Genomic DNA, 26,500 nt, shown 5'->3' on the forward strand with positions numbered 1-26,500 from the left:
GTAGGTAAAAGGGAAACAGTAAGCAGGACGAGAGTCCCACAACCTTGCAATCCTTAGAAAGAAGCTACTGGAATAGTAAGCTGTATTACAATGAGATATCAAAACAGCTAATATTACGAAAGACCACTAGATCAAAGATTCAAACGAGCTGAAACAAAGGAAGCAGAGAATAGATCAGACAATTCTGAGGAGCACATGCCATAGTAGTATTTATAGAAAAGACTGAGACTAGCAACATTACGTGTGTGGTAGAGAGGTTGCAGTAAAGAAAAAAGTGTTCAGCCAATTAAATTACGTTTCTGCGATTTATCAACTTTCCCATGTACTTTACTCACCCCCTCCTCCTCTTACTATGTTTATTACTTTCTAATGTTTCCTCATATCTTTGTGAGCATTTAGAGAAAGAGTGTCTTTTTTTTATTAGCACCACCATCTAATTTATATGTGTGCCTGTACATACCATAAACACACATGTAAATTCGATGGCAAAATAAGTCAGCTGATCAACTGATATGATGTATTTAAGGCCTAAATGATGAGGTTACAAAAAGGCAGCCTCACATCATCTTTTACAATTTCAACCTGCAGCTGAAATCAGTTTACAAATTCATAGGTTTGAAAGCATCTTTTGGAAAATTAGTAACCTGCATTGCAAATTCAAGATAATTTTGTGGTAATCAGCTGCCGTAAATCAGGTCATGTTCTTAAAAGAAAAATCTATTCAAATCATTTTCATTAAAAACATTTAATCCGGATATATATTTTATTTTTGATATTCCAAAACTTAAAAACTTCTATTAAAAAAAAAAAAAAAAAAAAAAAAAACATTGAAGACCAAGATCACAAAAAAAAAAAAATTAGAAAATGAGAAAATTTCTATTAACGTAGATAGATACAGATGCACAACGTTGTCAAAAAAAAAAAGAAGAACAAAACAACAAAAAAAAGAAGCCAGACGGTTCTCACCTCCACCCACATCATTCCTATATCAACCATCATTTTCAGAGAAATTACCAACTGAATAAGTCAATTCTACAATTCACGTTCAAATATTCGGAAAAATGAAAACATAGGTTTGTATTTTTTCAGCGTATAATTTTTTCATTAATAATAATCATTTTTTAATGTTAGAGGAATAAAAAGACTTACGAAGATAATATGAAACTTTGTTGTTTTTTTTTTCGAAAAGAAATTTTTACTTGTGTAAATTAAAAAATATTCTTATTAAATAAGCATTTCCTGTTTTATTGCAACTAAATTAAATTAATTAAATGAAATTATTACACTTCCCGTGATCCGTACTTTGATGGAAATTAGCAGAATTTTTGTTTACCTTGGAACGAAACGTAAATTGCTTTTATTATTATATTATTATTATTTATTAAATTTTATTTGTTTTTTTAATTTTATTTTTATTTTCTTAAATTTTATTATTTTTTAAAAAATTTTTATTTTTTTATTTTATTATTTTTTTAATTCTATTATTTTTTAATTTTTTTTTTTTTTTAAATTTTACTATTTTTTTAAAAATGTATTATTATTATTATTATTATTATTATTATTATTATTATTATTATTATTATGCACTGTTTAGTTTAAAAAAAATGTACAATTTCTTTAATTCGGTAATTTAAGATTTTATCTTACTAATTATTGTAGGAATAATTTCAGAAAACTCAATTATTTTTTCCAGATATTTTTAAAGTTGATTTATTCAGACTTGAAATTCTAACAAATTTTTCTTTGTTTTTTTAACATTTTTCACTGTAATTTTTTTCACACACGTAAAAATATAATTATTTTCCTTTAAGAGATTAGCTTTGGTTTGTTATTTCTCAAACACAATCAAAATTTAGAAGTAAACTAAAGAAAAATAATTGTGATAAGTCTCTTTTAGAGATATAGGGTCTGTTTTTTTTTTTTTTTTTTTTTTTTCAGCCATTTTTACTCGTACTTATCTTTTTCCTGGGTTTAAACTATTACCGTCATCAAATTCTTTTTATCGGACTCTTCTCCTCTGAAGCCGAGCGTTATTAACCAGTGTTGTTTGCAGCAAATAATTGTCATTCAAAAGTTTTAAAATTGTTTTAGGGGTCAAATAATTTTTAACTATTTCAAGAAATTGATTGTTTAAAGGATTATATTTTTACATATGATTTATATATTTTTTATTTAAAAAAAAACAAAAAACAAAAAACTATTTGATTTGGGAATCTCAAGTAGGACGACCCTCCAGTGTATTTGCGGTATTATGGTGGATAGAAACTCTAGCTAGGATTAACATAGACCAGGGTCTCCAAATTATGCCCGTAGGCCAAATCCGGCCCACCAAAGTCTTTAATCTGGCCCACAGAGCTCTTATAGAAGACATAAAAATATTCAGGGAATATTTTTAAAATGGAAATGTAATGTGTAAAAATAGTGTAATGGTTTTTCTTTTTGTTTCAAAAATAATTTTTAAAAATAAGGTTTTGGAAAACCAGTTTTACTAAAAAGCAAAGCAGTGAAGTAGAGAGTACAAAACATTTAGGTAATTTTTTTAATTTTTAAAAAAATTTTATTTTGGTTCGTGTAGCTTTAAAAATAGGCAATATGACCCCCTATTCGAAAACTTGGAGACCCCGGGAATAGACCAACCAAAGGTACAGTGACGAGGATGACTATAAACCCCTCCCTCCCCTCTCCAATTTTTGAGCGGTCTTTTGTCTCATTTTTTGTTTTGTATAACTTCTGCAGAATAAGAAATATATAACTTAATTTCGTTTTTTTTTTTAGGGTGGGGAGTCGGGGCTCGGAAATCTGTGATTTTTGCAAGAACCAGATTTTATTTTATTTTTTTCATTATTATTATTATTATCATTATCATTATTATCATTATTATCATTGTTATTATTATTATTATTATTATTATTATTATTATTATTATTATCATTATTATTATTATTATCATTATTATTATCATTATTATTATTATTATCATTATTATTATCATTATTATTTTTATTATTATTTAAAAAAAAAAAAAAAAAAAAAAAAAAAAAACTTCCTCCGGATTCCAGGGTCGGTTTTGTTCAATCGACCATTCATCTCCGTTTGAAATGCAAACATTTCCTCCTACATTTCCTGATCCGGGGAAAATTAAAAAAAAAAAAAAAAAATAAAAATAAAAATAAAACAAAATAAATAGAAATAAAAGTGCTGCTACTCACCCGTCTCCATCTTGGTAATTAATGTTGAATTTAGACTTTGAATTTATGAGTTCTGAAAAAAGAAGAAGAAAAAAAAACGTTAAAAACAATATAAATTCCACGGTTGCTTTCGTCATTCCATTTATTTTTAAGTATAAATGCTAAGAAACGTACAAATATTCAATTTTAGCCTTATCTATCTTAACTAAACAAGCAGTGGTTACATCGTTTTGTCCTGATGGTTTTCTTTTACGGCATATCCACCATTTTCCATTTATTTAATGCCGATGGTTGGTTGTTTTTGTTTTACGTCATATCAACCCTTTTCAGGTTATTTAATGGCGAATCCGGTGATTTTGAAGAAAAATTTTTTAATAGAATATATTTTTTTTCAAGTTGGTTTCTATTTAACCCATAGTTGGGACCCTAACAGGTATTACCACTCCGGGTCAGAGTGGACCTGGGAGCAATGCCAATTAAAGGGTGGCTCCACCCTCCCCCAAAGCCCGCAAGCTGGGGCCTCACCACTGGATATAGTTTAAGGTCATATCCACGACCATCTTTAATGCCGAATCAGGTAATTTTGGAAAGATTTTATGCTGTATGCTTTTTTTATTTTTTATTTTTTATTTTTTTTATTTTCATGGTGTTTGTTTTGGTTATTTTGTAGACGATAATTGTTCTTTTTGTTTATGATTTTGCAGAACATGATTGAGTTTTGCAAAGGGGAAGTAAAAAAATATCACTGTTTAGTACATTTTAATCTAGGAAGCCAATATCCGGTCTGATTTCATACCACATCAGGCTGTCAGAAGTTACTGGCTTCCTGGCCAAAATGCACCAAAATTTATAAATGTAGGAAGCCGGTTCAACCCGCCTAAGTTGAACGCCGTACCAACAACAACAAATATATATGATATTTCCTCAAAACCTCTGGTCTTGATGGAGGAGAGACTAAAACTTGCTATGATTTCAAATGCTCTGAAATAACAGCAAGGGGAGACTTGATTCCAAATTAATCTTTACACACTGTGAAATTTACTTGTATATAAACTTATGTATATACTTATATATAAAAACCAAAGAGGGGAGATTATAACATATGAGAAATATTTGGAATCAAGTCTCCCCTTGCTGTCATTTCAGATCATTTGAAAGCATAGCAACAAGTTTTAGTCTCCTTTCCATCAAGGCCAGATGTTTGGGGGGAGTATCAGATATTTTTAATCTTTTCTACTTTTTCCAGTTAAGTCTTGACATTCTCTTTCCCTTATCGCCTTCTGTTTTGAGTCGAAAATGTCACCCCTCCCACTCAAATTTTAGCGTTTTAATATTTTATTTTTATAAATAAAAAAATATATTTCACTTCTCCCATTTTTGAACAAGATGCCTTCGGTGGCAAATAAACTTTTTTTTTTTTACGTCGCCTGAGGAGTGACTTTTGGTTTCTTGCAAACCAATTTGTCTGAAACAATAGCATGTTCAGTGTAGCGACTATGTAATACTTGTCCATATAAATAAAGAATATCATATTTTGCTCTTTTTTATTGAGCACTCTTAATAACCTCATTTTGATCCATGGGTTTTATCTCCTGAATACCGTTAACCTGGTATATATATATATATATATATATATACACATATATATATACATATATATATATATATATACATATATATATATACACATATATATATACACATATATATATATACATACATATATATGTTTAGAATTATTAGAGCATTGATAGTCATGCTTTTTTTAACTTGCAATACATAAACACCAATTTGAAGAGGGGGGGTGATTTGAAAAACTTGCATAGTAAACTGAACCCCCACCCCAAAATTTAACCAACATTTTCTTTAAAAAATAGCTATAATTAATCATAAGCGGATATTTTTCATAGAATTCTTTAAAAGAAAAGTTTAAACCAAACGAAAACAATTATTAATGCGATTTCCTAATCAAAAGTTTCTCTGAAATGATCAAATAAGATTTGGGGTTTTCAAAACTGATTAAAAAAATTTTTTTTTTTTTTTAAATAAATAAACAAATCAAAAATCAAAAATAAATTAAAATTAATCAGGGCAAAAGTCAGTGAATAAAAATCCAATTTCTTTTTAAAATATTTCTACGAAATAGTCAAATGAGATTTTCATTTTCAAAATTGAAAAAAAAAAAAAAAAGAAAAAAAGATTTTTTGAGGGGGGGGTTCGTTATCTGTATTATTTGGATTCATCAGACTACTGTTCTTCTCTTGAATGTCATTTTCACAATGTTTTTATCGATGTAACCTCCGACCTTCTTCAGGTGTTATCTTGTCAAAATTGGGAACCTTTCATTCGAACTCAAAAATCTACATAGCATTTCGAATGGAACCCTTTATTTAATCCACGCGGATAGCATGCTCTTGGTTCATCAGCCATGATTGGATAAAATGCTTAAGTTTTTTGCAATTGTATTTCGAGTGTTGCTTGCACTAAGGATTGGACCTTCAACCTCTAGAAGAGTGTAACTTTACAACTGAATTTTAACAATACTTTATCCACTATGCCAGAGGTTTTTGCGGACAGAAAGATTCCCGAGTTCGAAAAGATACACCGAAAGAAGATTACCAAGCAGTGTGTAAATAACACCAAAGATGAGAACAGTAGTCTGAATAATCCAAATACGAATGATCATTCTTTCATTCAGAAACGTAACATCAAAATTCTAAACTTGAAATTAAATTCATATTACAAGCATATTATTGTTTGCAAAGAAATCTTGAAAAAATAAATAAATAAAGAATAAATAAAAAAAAAAAAAATATTTAATGCGCTTTCTTTCAAAGAGGTCTCTAAAAACACCCAATGAGATTTTGATCTTCAAAATAGATTTAAAAAATTGTTTTTTTTTTAAATAAATAAAATTTTTAAAGGTTATTCGGGGCAAAAATTATTGAATAAGAGAGCGTAAAATGTGGACCATGGGTTTATTTTTGGCAGCCTCGTGATGCTTGCTTCCCTTATTTTGTCCTTTAGTCCTCACATTCCATATTTCTGACAAAGGGGAAAGAATTTTTTTGATCGGTATCTATTAATCTAACACATATCCTTGGTTGCGTTTTGACCTTAGCTTTTTTTTTTTTTTTTACGAAGGAAGTCACCACTTATCAAGGCCCAGAGGCCACTCGAAGATAAAGGTTAATAAATGTACAGTAGTCAATGAAAAAACCTTGTAGTAATTGTTAATAGTGGAAATTTGGTAAATTGGATTACTTAAGAGGATGGCTCATCAAGAACTTGTTTACGTTGGACTTGAAGACAACCATATTATTGTCAGTTGGAAAGCAGGAAAACGGAACAGAGTTCCACAGGCGTGCGACTCTAAGAAATAAGCTTTGTTCACGGAATCTATATTTAGGTTTAGGCCCAAATAAAGAGTGAGGGAAATTATTGATAGTGGTTTCAGATAGACGAGTGTTTTTATTTTATAGTGGATATTGCAACATCAACATTCTAAACTTTGGAATTACAAAATGGCCACAAGGCAGAATTCTTAAAAAAAAAAAAAAAAAAAAAAAAAAAAATCATGATATATTTCTTTCTTTTTTTTTTTTTTAAATGTTCTCCAAAAAGGTCACATAAGATTTTGATCTTCAAAATTGATTAAAAATCTTTTATTAATAAACAAATAAAATATTAAAAAAAAAATTAAATTACAATAAATCAGGGTAAAAGTTGTTGAATAAAAATCCAGTTAGATTTCAATTTATATTACAAAAAACATGATACTTGTGCAGTATAATTAAATGTCAAATAAATGCATTTTAGGCAAAAACACTACGTACTTACATGTGATGTCGAAAAAGTAAAAATTTAAAAAAAATTACAAAAAAAAAAAATAAGTAAAAAAAAATAATTAACAGTAAAAATAAAATTATTGAATTATACATTTTGATTCTTATTGTTAATGCCAATTTCTTAAAATCCGGGGAGGTAACTGCAGACAATGATTCCGACAAAATATTAAAATCAGCCATTTCAAAATACAAAATGGCCGGTCGCTAATATCTATCTAATAGTAGGCCACCCGTAATTGCGTGATCGTAAAATATGTTTAAATACGATATTTTGATTAATGCAGATTTCGAATTTATTATTATAATTATATTGGACCCAATATATAGTAAAAATTGTAAAAGTTATTTAAAAAAAAATGACTCATAATTTGTGGAATTTTTATTAATTATAATACTTAAGTACATAATAGTGTTTCTAACTAAAACACATTAAAAATTAACTATATTGTACAAACACAAAACATTTAACTTTGTTCAATTTTAATGTTTCATTTAGATCTGAAAAACATTTCAATACATCTCATACCTCGACACACACAAAAACATTTTAAAACAAACCATTTCTTATTGAAAGTAGAACCGCAACTAAGACGATTTTATAGTTCTACCAAAGCCACAGTTTGACTCTAAAGCATCGGACTGCTGCGTTTGTGGTACAATGAATCAATCCGAGTGATTCAAGAAACAAAAACGTCAGCTTTGATTCTTTTGACAATGGATCGTGCACCGCAGTGCGCTGCAAATACTGCACTGGACCAAGACGCGAATGCACATTGCATTCCGAATGTCATATGACAAAAGAAGCCATCTGCTTCAACTACGCCATCATCCGATCAACCTGCCTCATGAGCACAAAGTCAATATCAATTATTGCTGTTGAACAAAGACACCAGAAAATGACCGGACTCAAGTAATGGCTCAAGAAATCAAGCTGATTTGAACTAGCATTGCAATGTTCTAGGTCACTTTGGAGAATATATAACTATTACTGAAACCGATGGTATCAATGTCTTTTTGATCTTCTGTAACACGCATATAAATATTAGTGATGAGACGAGTCAAATATTTTCCTTAATTCCGATACAATTACCAATTCTGATTCTTTATAAATCTTTAAATATTTAACTACTAGCAGGGTGACCCGACGTTGCCCGGGATTGAATTATGATCAATTGAATGTTTCACACTCCCATATTTTTTATTGTCATCAAAATCAACGTGGGTTCGAATACCATATATATTAAGTTTCATGTCTAGACTAAAAACTGACCGAGCAGTTTTGTAGGCAACATTTTTTAAACAAATATATATGTACATAAATATATATAGAAAGATGTTTGGGTTTACTATAAGCTTTTTTACGCAAATATTACGCAAGTATAAATCATGTAGAATATCTGCATGAATATAATTACACGTAATATTTGACTAAAGATGATCATCCCATAAGAAACCCGAAAAAAATAATAGGGAATTAATTAAAATGAATGTTTAAAAGAATATGCAAATTAACTAGATCTTTTGCAGATGAATGCAATTCCATGACCCATATATAACAAAGTTGTATTTTCTTTTTAAATAAATAGAAAAAGAGTTTTTAATATGAATATTAATACACAAAAACCCAAAATTTATAAGATTATATATATATATATATATATATATATATATATATATATATATATATATATATATGCAGAATACGAACCGTACTATTATTTTCTTTAGATAAGATTTTCAACTGAAATATATTTTTTACGGTATTTTTTTTTTTTAATTGTAAGGTGAAAGTAAAAAATAGTCCTTTCCTCCTCATGTTTGGAATGGGTTTCTAAATAATATGGTTTCAGCACGGTCCGTATTTTGCGTAAGTGCACAAATATTGATTGAAATCAAAATAGCTACAATACGGATATCTTGTTCTCTTTCGGTGGAGGATCAGTCCTTCACGACTGAGACAATTTTTTTTATTTTTGTACCTTTTCTCCACATTAAAAAACGACCCTGGTGTCTAACTCTGTCCCTTGGGGAGACAGTAAATAGGTACAATACGGATATCTTGCAAGCATATTTTGTTCTTGAGTAGAATATGTCAGCCATTGAAAGCTGCTTTCATTTACTGTTCCAACATCCGCTTTTTACCGGAAGTATGACGTTGCAAAGATGCGACAACGGAAGTCTTCAACAATTTCAAGTGTTTCAAATAAGAAAAAAAAGAAGAAAAAAAAAGAAACACACACACACACACACACACACACACACACACACACACACACACACACACACACACACACACACACACAAAACAAAAACAATTGAAGCAAAATAAATAATATATTAAAAATTATGTATAACGATTTCCTTTTCGTTGTAAAAGAAAAGGAAGCAATAACTATAATAGAAGAGTTCGTCCTCATCGGGGGTTTAAACGTAAAACAACAGGATAGAGTTGTTATTACCGCAGTCTATGGAGTTTGTTAAATGACTATGAATTGTATGACCGCAAATTTTATATTCAAATGATATTGCTGTCAAATTTTATATTCAAATAATATTGCTGTCAAATTTTATATTCAAATAATATTGCTGTCAAATTTTATATTCAAATGATATTGCTGTCAAATTTTATATTCAAATGATATTGCTGTCAAATTTTATATTCAAATGATATTGCTGTCAAATTTTATATTCAAATAATATCGCTATCAAATTTTATATTCAAACTAGCGGGGAGTACCCGGCGTTACTCGGGTGTTTGGAGATGTGTATGGTTTTGGGTAAATCAAAACTCGGTGGGGGGAGGGGAATAAAAAAAAGTTTTGGTAGGTAAGTATGAGGATCGAACTCGAACCCTTGAGGCAAAGTTGGAAATTAAAGTGTGAAAAAAAAAAAAAAAAAAAAAAGCAACCATCAAGCCACCGCGAAATACTAACGGAAACACGTTTGAATTTATTTATTTAAGTATTAAAAACAGAATTGACACGTGGCCGCAATAACAGTTAACTCTGCTGCTTCTATTTGACCTTATTAATGAGGTCAAATAGAAGTCGCGCAGTTGACTCTTGCTGCGGGGCAGCGTTTGGGTTTGTTTACCCAATTTTGACTGGCTTTTCCCCCCAAGATGTTGGGGAGGGGGAAACCAGCTCCCCATTGTCCAGATTGAATAGCAATTGTCTTATATAAGAGGAGTTTGGCCCCACATTGATCAAAGCTGATTGCTTCTGGACGTTTCCCGGTGGGATTGCCGGGAACGCTGCCTTAGCTTTGAATTAGTTTCGCTTTTTATACGAAAAAGCTGAACGAACACAAGACGGGCTGAAATTGCAATAATTTTGTAAAAATCGACGTAAATAAATCTAGAGGCGACCCGCGTTCCCAAATCCTAGATATTATTATCTAGGGGGTATATAAACAGTTGTAAGCGATAGTACCCCCCCCCCCGAAAATGGTGGCGAAAAAAGCCTTTGCGAGACATACACAAAATGATCACACACATTTTGCCTTTTATATATATTGATAATATCGCCATCAAATTTTATATTCAAATAATACTGTTTGCAAATTTAATATTATTTAAAATTTTTTTAAATGTATATATAATAAAAGGAGAAACATTTTAGTGAACAACAATAAAACGACTCCTTGATTTCCTACGTTACCCTGAAACGGTTAAAAAATAGTGAGCATTATTTTTACACGTCATAATATACTCCAAGTCGTCCAATCATCAAATATACCCCCGCAGATCACGTGCCTTATTCATGTTCTACGAAATGAAGGTGTCTCTCTTGAGACAAGTAATCTCACACATTTGCTGATTTAGAGCAGCAGGTAACTTATTTTAGGGCCAAACGTGATTTCACTTTTCTAATCAGCACAAGGGATCGTGAGAGAACACCTCTCCCCCCAAACACTCAAGGATAGAAGAATAAAGCACCTGTTGCTAATCTATTTATTGTTTTTGTGCCAAACTTTTTCAGCATATGAATCGAGTTAGTATCCCAGTAGAGACAGCTTTTTGTGTGTGTGTGTGTATATATATATATATATATATATATATATATATATTAAAATATCATGTTTAAGCGTATTGTATATATATAGAGACAGCTTTTTGGTGTGTGTGTGTGTGTGTGTATATATATATATATATATATATATATATATATATATATATATATATATATATATATATATCACTGTGTGTATGAGTTCCTATTTCATAGCTTCCGAAACAGCTGAGCCTGTCTTTTGCAAATTTTACACTAACGTAATTTATATATCTGACAGTGTTCTTAGATATGTTTTGTACAAGAATTCATCCGATAAGTATCGAAAAAAATCCGATCTTTAAAAAAAAATCACCGTTTCTCTCTTATAAATAAATAAAAAAAAATTTTACAGTGAATATTTTACGTTACACCGGTCAAGGGAAATAATAAAATCTAAGCGAATCATTTTTTAAAAATAACATATATTGTCATCTGGAGATATAGCTCAGTGAATGATTCCATGTTAAAGCCCGGGTGTATCTCACCGTTTTTTTTTTTTTTAATTTTTCTTATTAATGAATTCAATTTACGATAAAAGAGATACCATTTAAAATCGCCGAAAATCATTTCTTTCTTTGCATAATATAAAATTAAACATCAATCAAAAGTGACTTTTGCAGGGCATTCATCGTCAAGCCCAAATATCAGCTGACGTGATATTGTAAACAAACACAGACGGAATTTGATGAACGATATTATCATTATTATTTATTAATTTTTAAAATTATTTTGCAAATTAGTCCCACAAGCAAATTATTCCTCGTAATATATAACATAAAATAAAAGTTTGATTCTATAATAATACATACGTAATCTGCATAAATTAAAATATCATGTTTAAGCGTATTGTACGACTAGCGACCAACTAGTATAATATAACGTTAAGAGTGTTTGTGAACGTCCTGAGAGTCCAGGGTTTAATCCTCATTTGAGTTATATCCAACGATTTAAAAAAGAAAAAAGAAACGGTATTTGAAGGTCCTTTGTATACACAACAGTATAAACCGAGGATCTGTTATGTGGTAGGCTGAACACAAGGAAATGTCGATCTATCTATCTAACTAAAGAGATGGATGGGAGATAAATGTGAAGAATGTTGAAAGACGGTCAAAATATGGGAAATCATATTGTAGACAAGTTTACCGGAAGAACTGGTCAGCTGGTCGGATCTACGTGTATGTTACGTAGATCAGGTTAGCTGGAGAGGATTGAGAGTTGGAGTTTGGACGTTGAGCAGAGCAGACGGTTTAACAGGTCGTCCCACAATCACTGGGGAGAGGGCTGACGTGTCTCAGAATGGCGACTTAGAATTGACCACGAAAGCAAAGATATTCACCTTCCATTCTTCTGCGATTGATACTTGGAAAGTGAATAAAAACAATAAAAAACAAACCAACGTTCTTGGGAGTGAATGAATATTCGTCCGAACAGGTTCCAGCCTCCCCTTCAAGAACAAGATGAATTACAGGCGGACAAGATCAACGACGCATCAAGGTATGTCCGAAATACATGTATCTCTCTCTCGCACCCCCCCCCACAAAAAAACAATTAGATATGGATACATCATAAATAGACAGCATAATTCTTTTATTTATTTTTATTTTTGTACCTTTTCTCCACGTTAAAAAACGACCCTGGTGTCTAACTCTGTCCTGTGGGGAGGCATAGTAAATAGGTACAATAATTTTGTGACGTTGAAAAAAAAACAAAAATAATACCTTTATTTTCTTTTTTTTTCTTGATAATATTTTAAATGAGTTTTTTTTTTTTAATTTTTTTTATTTTTTACATAGGCGTCACCACATTATCAAGGCCAAGAGGCCACTCAAGGATAAGGGTTAAAGAGTGTACAGTAGAAATTGGACAATATAGTAATCATTAGTAATGAAAATTTGGTAAATTTGATAACTTATATGGAACGGCTCATCAAGAACTTATTTACGTTAGACTTGAAGACAACCATATTGTAGTCAGCTGGAAAGCAGGAAAACGGAAGACAGTTCCACAGGCGTGCAGTTCTAAGAAAGAAGCTTTGTTCATGGAATCTACGTTTAGGTTTAGGCACAGATAAAGAGTGGGGGGAATTATTGATAGTGTTTACAGCTAGACGAGTGTTTCTTGTGAAAGTTTTGCGAGGGGGGACCATAGATTGAAGCTCATTCGAACACTTTCCATGAAAATAACGATACATCAGAGACAAACTCGCAACATCTCTTCTGTGAGATAGAGGTTGCAAGGAAGAGAAAAGGACATCTCCTACGAGGCTACGAAGTCTATTTTGAACTCTATCAAGGCAGGACAAGTCCTTTCTAGCAGCTCCTGCCCAGATGTGGCAACAGTATTCCATCCTTGGACGTACCTGGCTCTTATATAGATAGAGAATAGCATCATTCAAGTAGGGAATAGGTGCTGGTTTTTGTGTAATTGTAATTGACGACACAATGGACCGTACTGATTTTGATTTTCTTTTTTGCTGTCCTCGTGTTTTCAGCTGACGACAATTAATATTCTTAGATATGTATAAACTTGAGGGGGGGGGGGAGAAGGGTAACACACGCTTGTAAATCTGGCACTTGAAACAACTGTGTGAGGTCCCCGCTTTTCTCCTGAGGCCTTAGGCACCTACTTAACTTTCTTAATGGTTAATGCAGGCTTGTTTAGAAACGCACACAAACACACACACACACACACATTATATATATATATATATATATATATATATATATATATATATATAAACAAGTAGTTAATAAAACATGTTAAAAAACACTTTGAAAAAGAGTTAAAAACATATTTAATTTTAAAAAGGAAGCACAAAATAAGTGGATAGTCCTTAATCTGCTTCGCTATTTGTTACCAAGTAAGACTTATGACTTGTAGTTTCATCAAATACTTTTGCAAGCAAAATCCGATCCCGCATTTTGCTAATTCCTATCCTCTGATGAGAAGGAAAGTATTTCTTCGAAACTCCGCGGATTAAGGACTACCCACTTATTTTGTGCTTCCTTTTAAAAATTAAATATGTTTTTAACTCTTTTTTCAAAGTGTTTTTTTAACATGTTTTATTAACTACTTGTTATTATTATAAGCTCTATTTCCTATTTGGTTTTATCGAGCTTTTCCATCTGGTTGAGATTACTTTACAAATATTAACTCTTCAATATTTATTATATACTTTTGTTTTGCCATCTTGGATTATGTATATATATATATATATATATATATATATATATATATATATATATATATATATATATACGTATATAAATATATGTATATATATATATGTATGTATGTATATATATGTATGTATGTATGTATATGTATGTATGTATATATATGTATGTATGTATGTGTGTATATATATATATATATATATATATATATATATATATATATATATATACACACACACACACACACACACACATTTCCCCAAAACCTCTAGCCTTGATGGAGAGGAGACAAAAACTTGCTGCTATGGTTTCAAATGATCTGAAATAATAGCAGGGGAAGACTGAACGTATATATTATACACTGGACAAAACAGGGAAGTGTAGAGCAATAGCCCTAGATATATATAAGGCTTTTGGTTGGGTATGGCATGATGGTCTTCTCAGGGAAATCAGATCTTAAAGTATCACTGAACGAAAACTTAACATAATTAAATCCTTAAATAAGAGAAGATCCAGGTTGTTCTCGACGGTCGTGCATCTAAACAATATGATATAAATGCGGGTGTCCTTGAACCTTTATTATTCCTAATATTCATTAATGACCTCCCTGATAAAATTGTCTCTGAGATGGGTATATTTGCTGACGACACCACGCTCTATAACAGGCACGAGGAGAAAACAAATGACCACATATTTAAGGAAATGGCAGAAACACTAGAGGAAAACCTCCAATCTGTAGTAGAATGGGAACAGAAATGGATGGTCACATTTAATGCTGCCAAGAGTAAGCTTGTTTCCTTCAATAATTGCAAGGAGACAACCACCAATAAATTACCTGAAAGTTCTTCTTTCAAACTCCTTGGCTTAACGTACACAGGGAACATGAGCTGGAACAAATGCATTGAAAGCATTGCCAAGACGGCTGCGAAGGTGGGCTCTCTCTACTGTGCTAGAAAGTTACTTACGCCTGAAAGTATCCTGTATCTCTACAAGGTCACCATTCGCCCATGTATGGAGTATTGTCGTCATATTTGGGCTGGTGCATCTGCTACTAGTCTTTCACTCCTGGGGGGTTCAAAAGAGAATCGCCAACCTGATAGGTCTTAAACTGTCATCAAAGCTTCAACCTCTGTCCCATCGACAAAATATTGCATCCCTCTGCCTGTTCTACAAGTGTTTTAATGGTGAATGCTCCGACGAACTAAAAGCCCTTGCATCCTGTTCAGGTAAATATTCCTGACAAGCAGCAAAATTCCACCCCTTCACAGTAGAGATCCCTAAATGTAAGAAAGCCTTCTACTCTATTAGTTTCTTTCCCAGAACTGCTAGACTTTGGAACTCCCTTCTGGGTTTCACAATTGTACTGACATGCAGAAGTTCAAGTGTAATGTGAACAGACATCTCGCTGCTCAACACCCTACATAGTATCCCTGCAACTTATGTACCCAATAGTAGCTCCCTACATCAAAGTGGCACTGTGCCTTGTTTGGGGTGAAAATGGAGTTATATAAAAAAAAAATAAAAAAAAAAATTAAAAAAAAAAAAAATCCACGATGAACGACACAGCACAATTCTTACTCTTCTTAGAGTAGAAGGCTTTCTTACCTCTAGGGATCTCTACTATGTAGAGGTGGGACTTTGCTGCTTGTATAATGGTGCTACAATCAGTGTCTAAATTGTAAATGAATGGTTACTTATGTTTACAAAGAAAAGAAAAAAAAAAACTGCTAGTAAATCTTAAATGAAAAACAAAGCAAAGAACGATAACTTTTAATGTATTTATTTGCTTCCCCACCAAAGCAAATTAGGCACAAGGCCGTTTTAATGTGAGGTAAAAACCAGCTCCCCTAAAAGTAAGCAAAAAGGGGGCACTCTGGTTACCAAAAATAATAATTGTCCCAGTATAGAGGGTTTCCCCTCCATTGACTGGTACAAATTATCTTAAGTGCAGCATCTGCAGAACAAATACTACACTTTGATCCCGGCCCGAAGGCCAAGAAGTATTTATTTGCTTCCCCACTGAGCAAATTAGGCACAAGGCCGTTTTTTAATGTGGAGAGAGAGAGGGAGGGGGAGGGAAAGGGGGACCAGCTCCCGATAGGTGGGAAATGGGAGCTGGATAGTGACAATTGGTATGAAGGGTTGCCCCTACATTGACCAAGGTCTTATATGTGGGGTTTCCCCCACATATGGTCTTTGCTTGCAGTATCTGCCGGAACAGATACTACACTATACTATTTATTTGCTCCCCCACTGAGCAAATTAGGCACAACGCCGATTTTTAAAGTGAGGAGTGAAGGGGAAATAGGAGCCAACTCCCCGGGGAGTAGGGGAGCTGGATAGTGACAATTGGTATGAAGGGTTGCCCCTACATTGACAAAGGTCTTATATGTGGCGTCGCCCCCACATAGGGTCTTTGCTTGCAGTATCTGTCGGTACAGATGGTATTTATTTGCTCCCCCACCGAGCAAATTAGGCACAAGGCTAATTTTTAATGTGAGGAGTGAAGGGAGGGGGAAGGGAAAGGGGGGACCAGCTCCCGAGAGGTGGGAAATGGGAGCTGGTTAAAGGTCAGGCATGTGGGGTTGCCCCCCACATCTAGTCTTTGCTAGTCATAGCTAGTCATAGCTAGTCATAGCTTGCAGTATCTGCCGGAACAGATGGTATTTATTTGCTCCCCCACCGAGCAAATTAGGCACAAGGCCGATTTTTAATGTGAGGAGTGAAGGGAGGGGGAAGGGAAAAAGGGGACCAGCTCCCGAGAGGTGGGAAATGGGAGCTGGTTAAAGGTCAGGCATGTGGGGTTGCCCCCACATATGGTCTTTGCTAGTCATAGCTAGTCATAGCTTGCAGCATCTGCCAGGATCTTGTCCCGAAGGCCAAGAACAACAGAAAAAAGGCAAGACTCTTTTGTGTAACTTTTAGAATAATAAGAGTTACCCCCCACACCAAGGTAATTTTCTTTTAACACACGAGTAAGAAAAAGAATTATCCCCACTTTATTTTTAAAGTGACTATTTAGGTTTGTTTTATAATCCACAGAGGTACAAAACAGTTATCAAAAAACAAATAAAAAAAAAGCAAGATAATCTACTTTTATATCCAACAGGATAAGTTTTCAGTGTGTTTTTTTTTATATATAAAATATTTATTTGGTTTGAAAAACAAGTTGTGTTGGACGCTAGGTGAGAACAAGAAAAAAAATGGCCGCGAGGTTTCTTACATCTTTGAATCTCAACAATGACTTAAAAAACAAAACAAAATGGTGGTAGAAACCAATAAATGCTACCGTGACATTTATTGGTTGGGTTTCTAATCACCATTTTTGTTTTTGTCAACTCTTCAGAGATGAAAGAAACATCGTGATCATTTTTCTTGTTCTCACATAGCGCTACACACTACTTGTTTTTAAAACGGAATAAACATTTTACATTAGATAAAAACACTAAAAACTTATCCAGCTAGGCAGAAAAGTAACCTCTCTTGCATTTGGTAACATTAGTTATATATTTGCTTTTGTTTTTTTAAACCACATTTTCGTACCTCTGTGGATTTTAAACCAAACACGACTAGTTTTCTTTTTAGATGATTATTTAGAAATTCCAACATATTAAAACACTGATAGAATGCATTAAATATACTTTTTATTGTAGAAGAGTACGTTAGTCTAATGTAATAAGAAACAGAGTTAGTTCCCTTATTTTAAAGGTGAATATTTTTCTTTTAAGGTTTATAAATTTCTAAATATTGGGAAAAACTTAGCTCAGATTAAATCAGCTGTAGCAAACTAGGATATTATATTGTAGATAACATGGCAAACAATGACAAATAAAAACTGGCTCGTCGAAATCAAAGTTTAAACTGTTAAACGAAATACTATTTAGATCCAATTTTTAAAAATGCGACCAACGTTTTTTTTTTTTATATATTTATTAGAGAGTTAAAAAAAAAAATGAAAAAAAAATATATAACAAAGAAAGAGAAAAAAAATAATGTCTCTCTAAATAATTCTTCCATCCTGTACTTTAAAGTTTTTCTAAGAGCTTTTTTTTCTAGATGGTACCTACTTTTATACATTATCGATATCTTATTAATTGTTCGAGAGCGCGCCAAACTTTTCGCTTCTTTTTAACGAGTTTGGAGCGTCAGGAAGAAAAGGTTTGAGTAAAAGGAGAAAGATGCAGTTATCCCTGCGCAATATAAGTAATTAAAAGAAGTACAGGCTAATTAGAGGTCAAGCTGAAGCCAGAAGATGAGGGGTAATAAAATGGAAAGAAAGTCTTCCTAATCAAAAATTTACTTATACTAATACACATTCTTTAATACGACAAGGTCGCGTACATGCGAAAATTACTGATTTTAATTCAATCTACATATATAAAAGCGAAAATGTGTGTGTGTGTGTGTGTGTGTGTGTGTGTGTGTGTGTGTGTGTGTATGTCCGCAAAAGGCTTCTTTTTTTTTTCCAGAAAGCGATCGGTCGGCTCACTCCTTAAAACTTTTTATATCATGTCTAAATCGTAATATCTACGAGTTAACAACGAGGGTCGCCTGTCTATTCAATTTGCCCGAAGCTGGCGGCATCACTGGGAACATCAAAAAGCAATCAGCTTTGATCAATGTGAAGTTTCTCCTTATATATATTGGTCCCCCTCCCCAACATCTTGGGGAAACCAAAAAAAAAAAAAAAAAAACTAAAAAAAAACTGCCCCACAGTAAATAAAAAACTGCCCCGCAGTGAAAGTTAACTTGACCTCATTAAGTCATTAACTGCGGGCACCTGCCAATTCTTAATACTTGAATAAATTCAAACATGTTTCCGTTACTATTTCTTGCTGGTCGAGCGGTTAACGTCACACATTTTCTTTTCACACTTTATTTTCTAACTTCGCCTCAAGGCTTCGGGTTCGATCCTTCCTACTTATCTACCAAGACTTTTTTACCCCCCCCCCTCACAAACACCCGGGCAACGATTTTTTTTTTATTATTCTTTTGTTTTGATTTACCAAAAAGCACACACACACACATCTAAACACCCGGGCAACGCCGGGTACCCCTGTTAGTCAATTATATAAAGGGCAGTTGTCTGTGTTTGTATGTCCAGCAAAAAGTCCAGAACTATTAACCAAAGAACCTCAGAATTTATATTTTCTTGATCGCTGTTGCCCGGGATGTATACTATCTAAAATTAAAACACAAACACAAGAGAGATTTTGGGTGGAGAGAAAAGAGGGGAGTGGATAGAAGGATGGAATAATAGGGGACAGGGAAAGAAAGAAATATAAAGAAAGAGAGAGAAAGAGGGAGGGGGTAATTTAAAAATGTTGCACATATTATTCAAATTCTATTTAGTTTTTTTTTTTATACCCTTGGGCAACACCGGATAGCCCTGGTAGTTAAGAAACAAAACAAGAATTGCTTATTTTCTAAAACAGTGCCCTTTCCTCGAAAATGTGTTTATTTTTTATCTAGGCGCACAACCGAACCACAGTAGCGACTGAATCGTGAAGTCATTCCAACGAACGCTAAAACGCAAAGGGCTCTGATTGCTTACCCCCTTTCTTTCTCTGCTTCGTTGGAATTCACTTTCCTCCTCACTTCCTAAAGAAAGAAAGTTTTCACAGAAACGTGTGCACTCAAAATAATTTTCCAACTAATGAAAATCATTCCAAACCCCCAAAAGTAACACATCTATGTGAAAATAAGCCATCGCAAAGTGACAAGCTCCTATGAAACAAATAGTAAAAATCTAGTCACACACAATTCTCAAGTCGGACACGCCTTGAACAAGATCTCAAGAACATCTGCTCAACGCCAATACCACCACCACCGAGCGACAAGGCCTGTTTACTGATCTATGACGTCACGTTTAGGTAACGACTAGTAGGCACTAGATGAAACTACCGGTAGTTTAGCAAATAAAGAGAAAGAACAATTCTCCATTTGGATACGTGCAATTAGGAGAAATAATTTTAATCCAATAAAATATAGCAAAGTAAATGGCGTTATTTTTATTAATAAAAACTATTTTCATAACCTTTGATAACATTGTCAACATTAAAGAAACAATCACTTCATTCTTATTGATAATGCACCAAACATTATGTTGAATTAATTTTATTTTAACTGTTTCTTTATCTGAAGACTCCATATATATATATATATATATATATATATATATATATATATATAGTCATCCACATACAGTACTGTTTCGCTGTTTCACAGCTCATCAGTGCGGCTAGACAGATATATCATGAACTCTCGCTCGTCGATTTCGATGTATGAGGTTGCGCCACAACAACTAAGTTGTTCGGAAATCGACACAAATGATTTGTTTGTGAAGGATTTGTGTAGAACCAACCACATTTTTTGGTATGACTGCTAACCTTTGTCGGTGCAGATGACTGCCACAAGACCGCAGGTTTTTACATCAGTTTTCCTTCTAGATGCATGTCAACGAAGACTGGGGGTGCATCTCTCCCAGTGAATTAATGCGCTCTCAAATACTAACCTGGAAATTTCTACGACTCGGCATATTATATATATATACTAGCAAAAGTACCTGTCGTTGACTGGGTTCAAAAACAGCCTACAGAAAATGGACTCTGCTTTATGAAAGTATGATAGGTTATGAAAAGGAAGAGTTGTAAAGAGATAGCTTCGAATTTGGGGGTATCAAAACCCAAACAAAATATAATGAAAGTAAAAATAAAATAGATAAACCCCATAATTTATTATACCATACCTGTTCACACTGAAACACTTATCACAATATTCTGTGGATCTATATAAAAAAAACTCGTTAAACTTTGTGACATTCTATGGAGGTTAGGCGCAAAGGAACACCCCATAATTTTATTATACCATATTTCTTCAAACTGAAACATAATTATCAAAGTATACTTACGCAGATAGATATGAAAAGTCTTTAAAGTCAGTGCCTATTTCCATTCTATGGAGGCCAGGCGCGAACGCAGACCCCACAATTTTATTATACCATGCCTACTTAAGTTAAAACATACTTATCAAATATTCTTATGTACATCTATATCAAAAACACTTGTAAACGTTTTTTTTTTAATTTTTTATTTCCATACTTTGTGAACCAGGCACGAACGCAGACCCCACAATTTTAATGAACCACCGTTCTGCAGGATCAAACATACCCATTCCTGTGTCTTGATACATCTTCTATCATTATATGTAATCAGTTTTTTAAAATAGTGAACCATATAGGAGCCTATTCGTGGCCAGACACACACACACAGACATTCAGCTTTAGATTTTATATATATATATATATATATATATATATCTTAGAACAATTAATCGGAATCGAAAAAATCGAAATTTTGGGGGGTATCGGAATTGTGTATTTTCCGATACCAAAAATTGTCATTTTTGTTATTTTTGTTTAAAACTAGCAGTTCAGGCCGGCTTTGCTCGGGCCCTATGTTTTTTATTTTTTTTTATTTTTTATTTTTTATTTTTTTTACACGGTGGTCACCACTTATCAAGGCCCTGAAGCCACTCAGGGATATACTGTTCATAACTTTATGTTTATATGTAAATATATATTAAATATTTTGACTCATGTCCAGGTAATCTACATCTAAAATTTCAAGTGTTTAGACCCAAAATTGGCGGATGAGTTTGGTAGAGTCTGCAAAGGTCAACTCTTTCAACTTTAACCTTTTCGCAGGCAAATTTTCACCCAAAAACTGATTAAAAACCTTGCTGCATGTCTGAATACTCTATATGTAAAATTTCAAATGTTTAGACCAAAAATTTGCTGAATAGTTTGGTAGAGACCGCAAAGGTCAAATCTTTTAAACTTTGGCCTCTTGGTAGCCAAATTACCGGCCAAAAACCGATTAAAAATCTTGCCCTATATCTGAATACCCTTTATGTAAAATTTCCAATGTTTAGATCAAAAATTGGCTGAAAGGTCAAATTTTTTATAAACTTTGACCCCTATTTTGACCCCTTAACATTTGTTTTGGGATCAAATCAAATTAAAAAGTTTGATCCATGTCCATTGGCAGAGGAGTTTGGTAGAGTTTTTAAAGGTCAAATCGTTGAACTTTGACACCCAAATTTCTGGCCGAAAACCGATTAAAAAGAGTTTTCCAAATCTCAATACCCTTTTTGTCAAATCTCGAGTCTGTAGACTGAAAATTGACAGAGTAATTTGGTAGAGAAATGTACACACAGACACACAGACACACAGACAGACACAAATGATAAAATTCCTGTTAAGCGACGAGTAAAAGCAAAATATACAGACCCCCCCCCCAACTTTGCAAAAACATTTGGACATTAATTTAATTAAAAAAAACGTTTATAGCTAAATATTTAGAGATTTAAAAAGAATTGGGAATCAGAAATCTGTAATTGTATTGGAATCAGGAATTTAGAACGAAATCGATAATTGTATTGGAATCGGGAATTGTATTGGAATCGGGAATTGTATTAAAATTGGGGAAAATATTGGAATCGTTCCATCACTAGTATATATCACAGACATGCATTCACAGAATTTCCATCGTCCTAACTTATATGTGAACGCAATGACCCTCGGTGCTGAAAACGTGCCCTTCTTGAACTTTCATTCCAGATTGTTCTGCTCTGGTTGTTTGCGTTGGCGTTCAAGTTGTTTGCTGACCTTTTCAGGAGAGGAAGGGAATTAAAAAAAAAACGTGAAAAGACTGTGCTAAGTTAGCCATCTTTTTATTTTTTTTTATTTTTTTTGCAGACTTATGAATTCCATTCGTTGCTTATCCACTCATCTTTTTTTGAGAGATTCCAATAAGCCATTATCATTTGAAATAAAACCCAGAGGCTGGTTCTTTTACCGATAAAGGGCACACGGCCATGCACAAACACCTGAGTAGCAAACAAGAATAAAATCCCAGATAAAAACCGATTTCTCTGCTGATTATTTGCATCTGACCGATACATATTCCCAGCACTGTTTTTTTTTTTTTTTGGAAGAGTTATAGTAGAGAAAAGAGAAGGCAATAACAAAAAATTTAATAACTTTAAACCACACTTTTCTTGTAGAGCTGCTCGCTTGTGGGACTCTGTACTGTGGGGCTGCTGTCTAGGTAACTGCAACATAGTCATGTTCAAGTCCAATGTAAGCAAGTTGTTGAGCTGTCCCCTTAATGAAATTCTACTCAATTTCCACCACTATCGATTACTACGATGATCATTTTACATTCATTAACCTTTATCCTCGAGTAGCCTTCTGTTATGTAATTGGTGGGTGCACGTGTGCCTATATATATATATATATATATATATATATATATATGCCTGTATTGTATATATATATACGTGTCTTTATTTCTTACTTGTGTTAATCGTCTACTGGTATAAATAACAGTGTCTTTGATATAACAGATGTGCGTATGCAGAGTGTAGAAATATTCATGGTGCCTTGCATGTATATAAAATATTCGTTGTGTGTGTGGCTTCTTCTTCACAAATAGTTAAATAGCTTTTTACAATCAAACGATATGTCTGCTCATCTCAGACCAAAGGAATCACATACCTTCTTATTGGCCAAAACTCTCAAAAGAACGCCATAACAAGTTAGGTTTTATTCATCTCATGAATTCCATTGTCGGAGTTTAGCATATTGAGTCTCTTTCTACATTTTCCTCGTTACCCTGTTCGCTCCCAATAGAGTCATTCACACGTCTGTTCGCTAACACGTTTCTCACGAACTCCTCGGTTTGATCTCTGCTAACTATTACGTCAGCAAAGCAGACCAAATCATGTGTTGTTCACGTAAGTTAAAACCCTGTTTACTTAAACTAACCAAATTTCAATCTATGTTAAAATTCCTAAATCGACTGTTTATTTTATTCCTGCTTAAATTGCTGACTAAACATTCCGAGCTGTAAATACACATTTTACAAAATCTAATTGTTTTATTTTTCTAATAATAATAATAGACAAGGTTATCTAACATTTTGGGCCTTGACAAAAAAAAAAACATTACTTACTGAAATAGTTATTAAATCAAATTTTAAAAAAAATTTAATTCATGGGCAACATTATTTCAAAAGAAATAATTTTTGATTTATAAACCGTAACGCCTGTAAGGGACCTATGGTGCAGTGGATAGAAGCATGATGAGACAACGACTATGGAAGGCAGTAATTACTGAGAATACAGTTAAGAATCTCAGCATTCTGAAGGCCAGAGGAATAGTTGGTCGAAACGTGGTGAAACAACAACAAATATGAAGATGAGGATAACAGTCCACAAATAAATTATATATATATATATATATATATATATATATATATGTATATATTGTAAACGACATTTAAAATCTTAAATCAAAAACAATTAACAACATTCTTTTACTCCCTGGATGTACTTTTAAAACAGTATCACGATAAAATTGTTACCCTAGAAAAGACGACACGATTCCATTTCCGTTTGATGAAACCCGGTGTTCTTTTTTTTTTTTTTTTTTGCTTTGCTATAATAATCATTTGCTAATATGAAAAGATGATGAAAAGAAGGCATTCTTTGAAACTCTGCGGATTAAAGAACTCTTAATATTTCCTTTTGAGCGTTGTATCATCGGTAACCATACCCATCTCAGATGCTGTTTTATCAGAGAAGTCGTTTATGAATATCAGAAATAATATAAGGTGGAACGGTAAAATTGTAGCCATAAAAAAGACGACATAATTCCATTTCCGTTTGATGAAAACTGGTTTTCTTTTATTGTTGCGCACCGTCTCCTTGTTGGCCAATTGTGTACTCACTGTTCAATGAGCGAAACAATGCCGAGATAAACGGAGAGCACAAACGGCACCTGGAATTCCCACTCATTTTTATTATTGACCAGGGTTATGTTCAAAAATTCAGTACGCAAAGGTAAGACGCCAGAAGTGGACTCTGTTTACTTAAATATGGGATGGCAGTCAGTAAACATGAAACGAAATACGAAAACCATATGGAAATAATTTATTTTAAAAATTTATTTTAGTTTTAACATTTCTTGTGCTATCGTGAAAAAATAAAAAATAATAAACTTAAATTTTTTTACATTTTTATAAAGAGAGTTTTTCTTTGTTTTAACACTTGTGTTATCACACACGCGCACAAACTAATAGAATAGAGAGAACTTGAATGCCTACTAGACACTGTCTTCGAGTGTCTAAGGTCTCTCTGTACAGGGGTGTGTCAGAACAATCTGGCATGAGGATACTTTTTCCCATAGAAGTAAACCCTGACCAAATATTCAAAATCACATAGTATTCACTGCCCAAATAAGATCTCACTACGGCTACCCCATAGCTTTTCCGAGGAATGGTGCACCTTCTCCAAGTGATATTACCTCAAGTAAAAACACGAAGCTGGATACTCCACCAGACTAGATAAATTCTTGTCCTAGAATCCAGTAAGACCATGAGACCAACATGAAAGATATACTACAACGTATAAAAATGGTTAATTGGGGAGAGGAAAATTATGTTCGCAATTTCTTTACTAACTCAGTGCTTGAGAGATAAAGAACTTAAATGGAACATTCGAATATCGATGTATCTCATATAGACTTCAAGTGTTAGCCCCAGGTTGTGGGCCCCTTGATTTCTGAGAACTTCGACTGAAGTAAAATAAAACAAAAAAATAGAATTTTTATTTAAATTTCTATAAATGGTGTCTTATTGAAATAATATATATTTCTCACAAGTTTTATCACAGAATTTTGTCATAAATAATGTATAAAAGTTTTTTTTATTAATATTTCCTGTGTTATCAAAAAAAAAAAGTTTCGGTTACATAATTCAATTGAAGCTAGCTACTGTGTTTCCGAATACATTATTTGACAAAATTATGTGATAAAATTTGTGAAAATTTTAAATTATTTCGATATGAACATATTGTAAATATCTAGAAAATTATTTATAGAAATGTAAACTACGAAAGTTTAAATTACTTTTTTGAAACAAAATAATTCCATATAAATATATTTTAAATATTAAAGATATTTATAAAAATGTAAAAAAAAAAAAAAGAAAAAAAGTTTATTATTTTTTTTGTTTCATGATAAAACAAGTGTTTCCATATGGTTTCGTTTTTCGTTTCATGTTTAGTGACTTCCATTCCATATTTAACTACATCGAGTCCACTTCCGGCGACTTAACTTTCCGTATTGAATTTTTTTAACATAACCCTGACCAGGCTCAGCGTTGCTTGACTTC

At 32.7% G+C, this 26,500-nt stretch overlaps 1 protein-coding gene across 5 annotated transcripts in view; it reads right to left on the bottom strand.

Moving 5' to 3' along the window:
- The window catches only part of LOC145252478 (caskin-2-like), a 969,745-nt gene that overhangs the window by 753,743 nt on the left and 189,502 nt on the right, over nucleotides 1–26,500 (bottom strand). For all 5 annotated transcript variants that reach the window (XM_080111905.1, XM_080111904.1, XM_080111903.1 and 2 more), the window contains one exon: nucleotides 3,210–3,261. In XM_080111905.1, the coding sequence (XP_079968031.1) occupies nucleotides 3,210–3,261 (52 nt within the window). The remainder of the gene's footprint in view (nucleotides 1–3,209; nucleotides 3,262–26,500) is intronic.

This window comes from Euprymna scolopes, chromosome 29 (assembly GCF_053919585.1).
Source record: "Euprymna scolopes isolate OS-2025 chromosome 29, ASM5391958v1, whole genome shotgun sequence".
Classification (NCBI taxonomy): Eukaryota; Metazoa; Mollusca; class Cephalopoda; order Sepiida; family Sepiolidae; genus Euprymna; species Euprymna scolopes.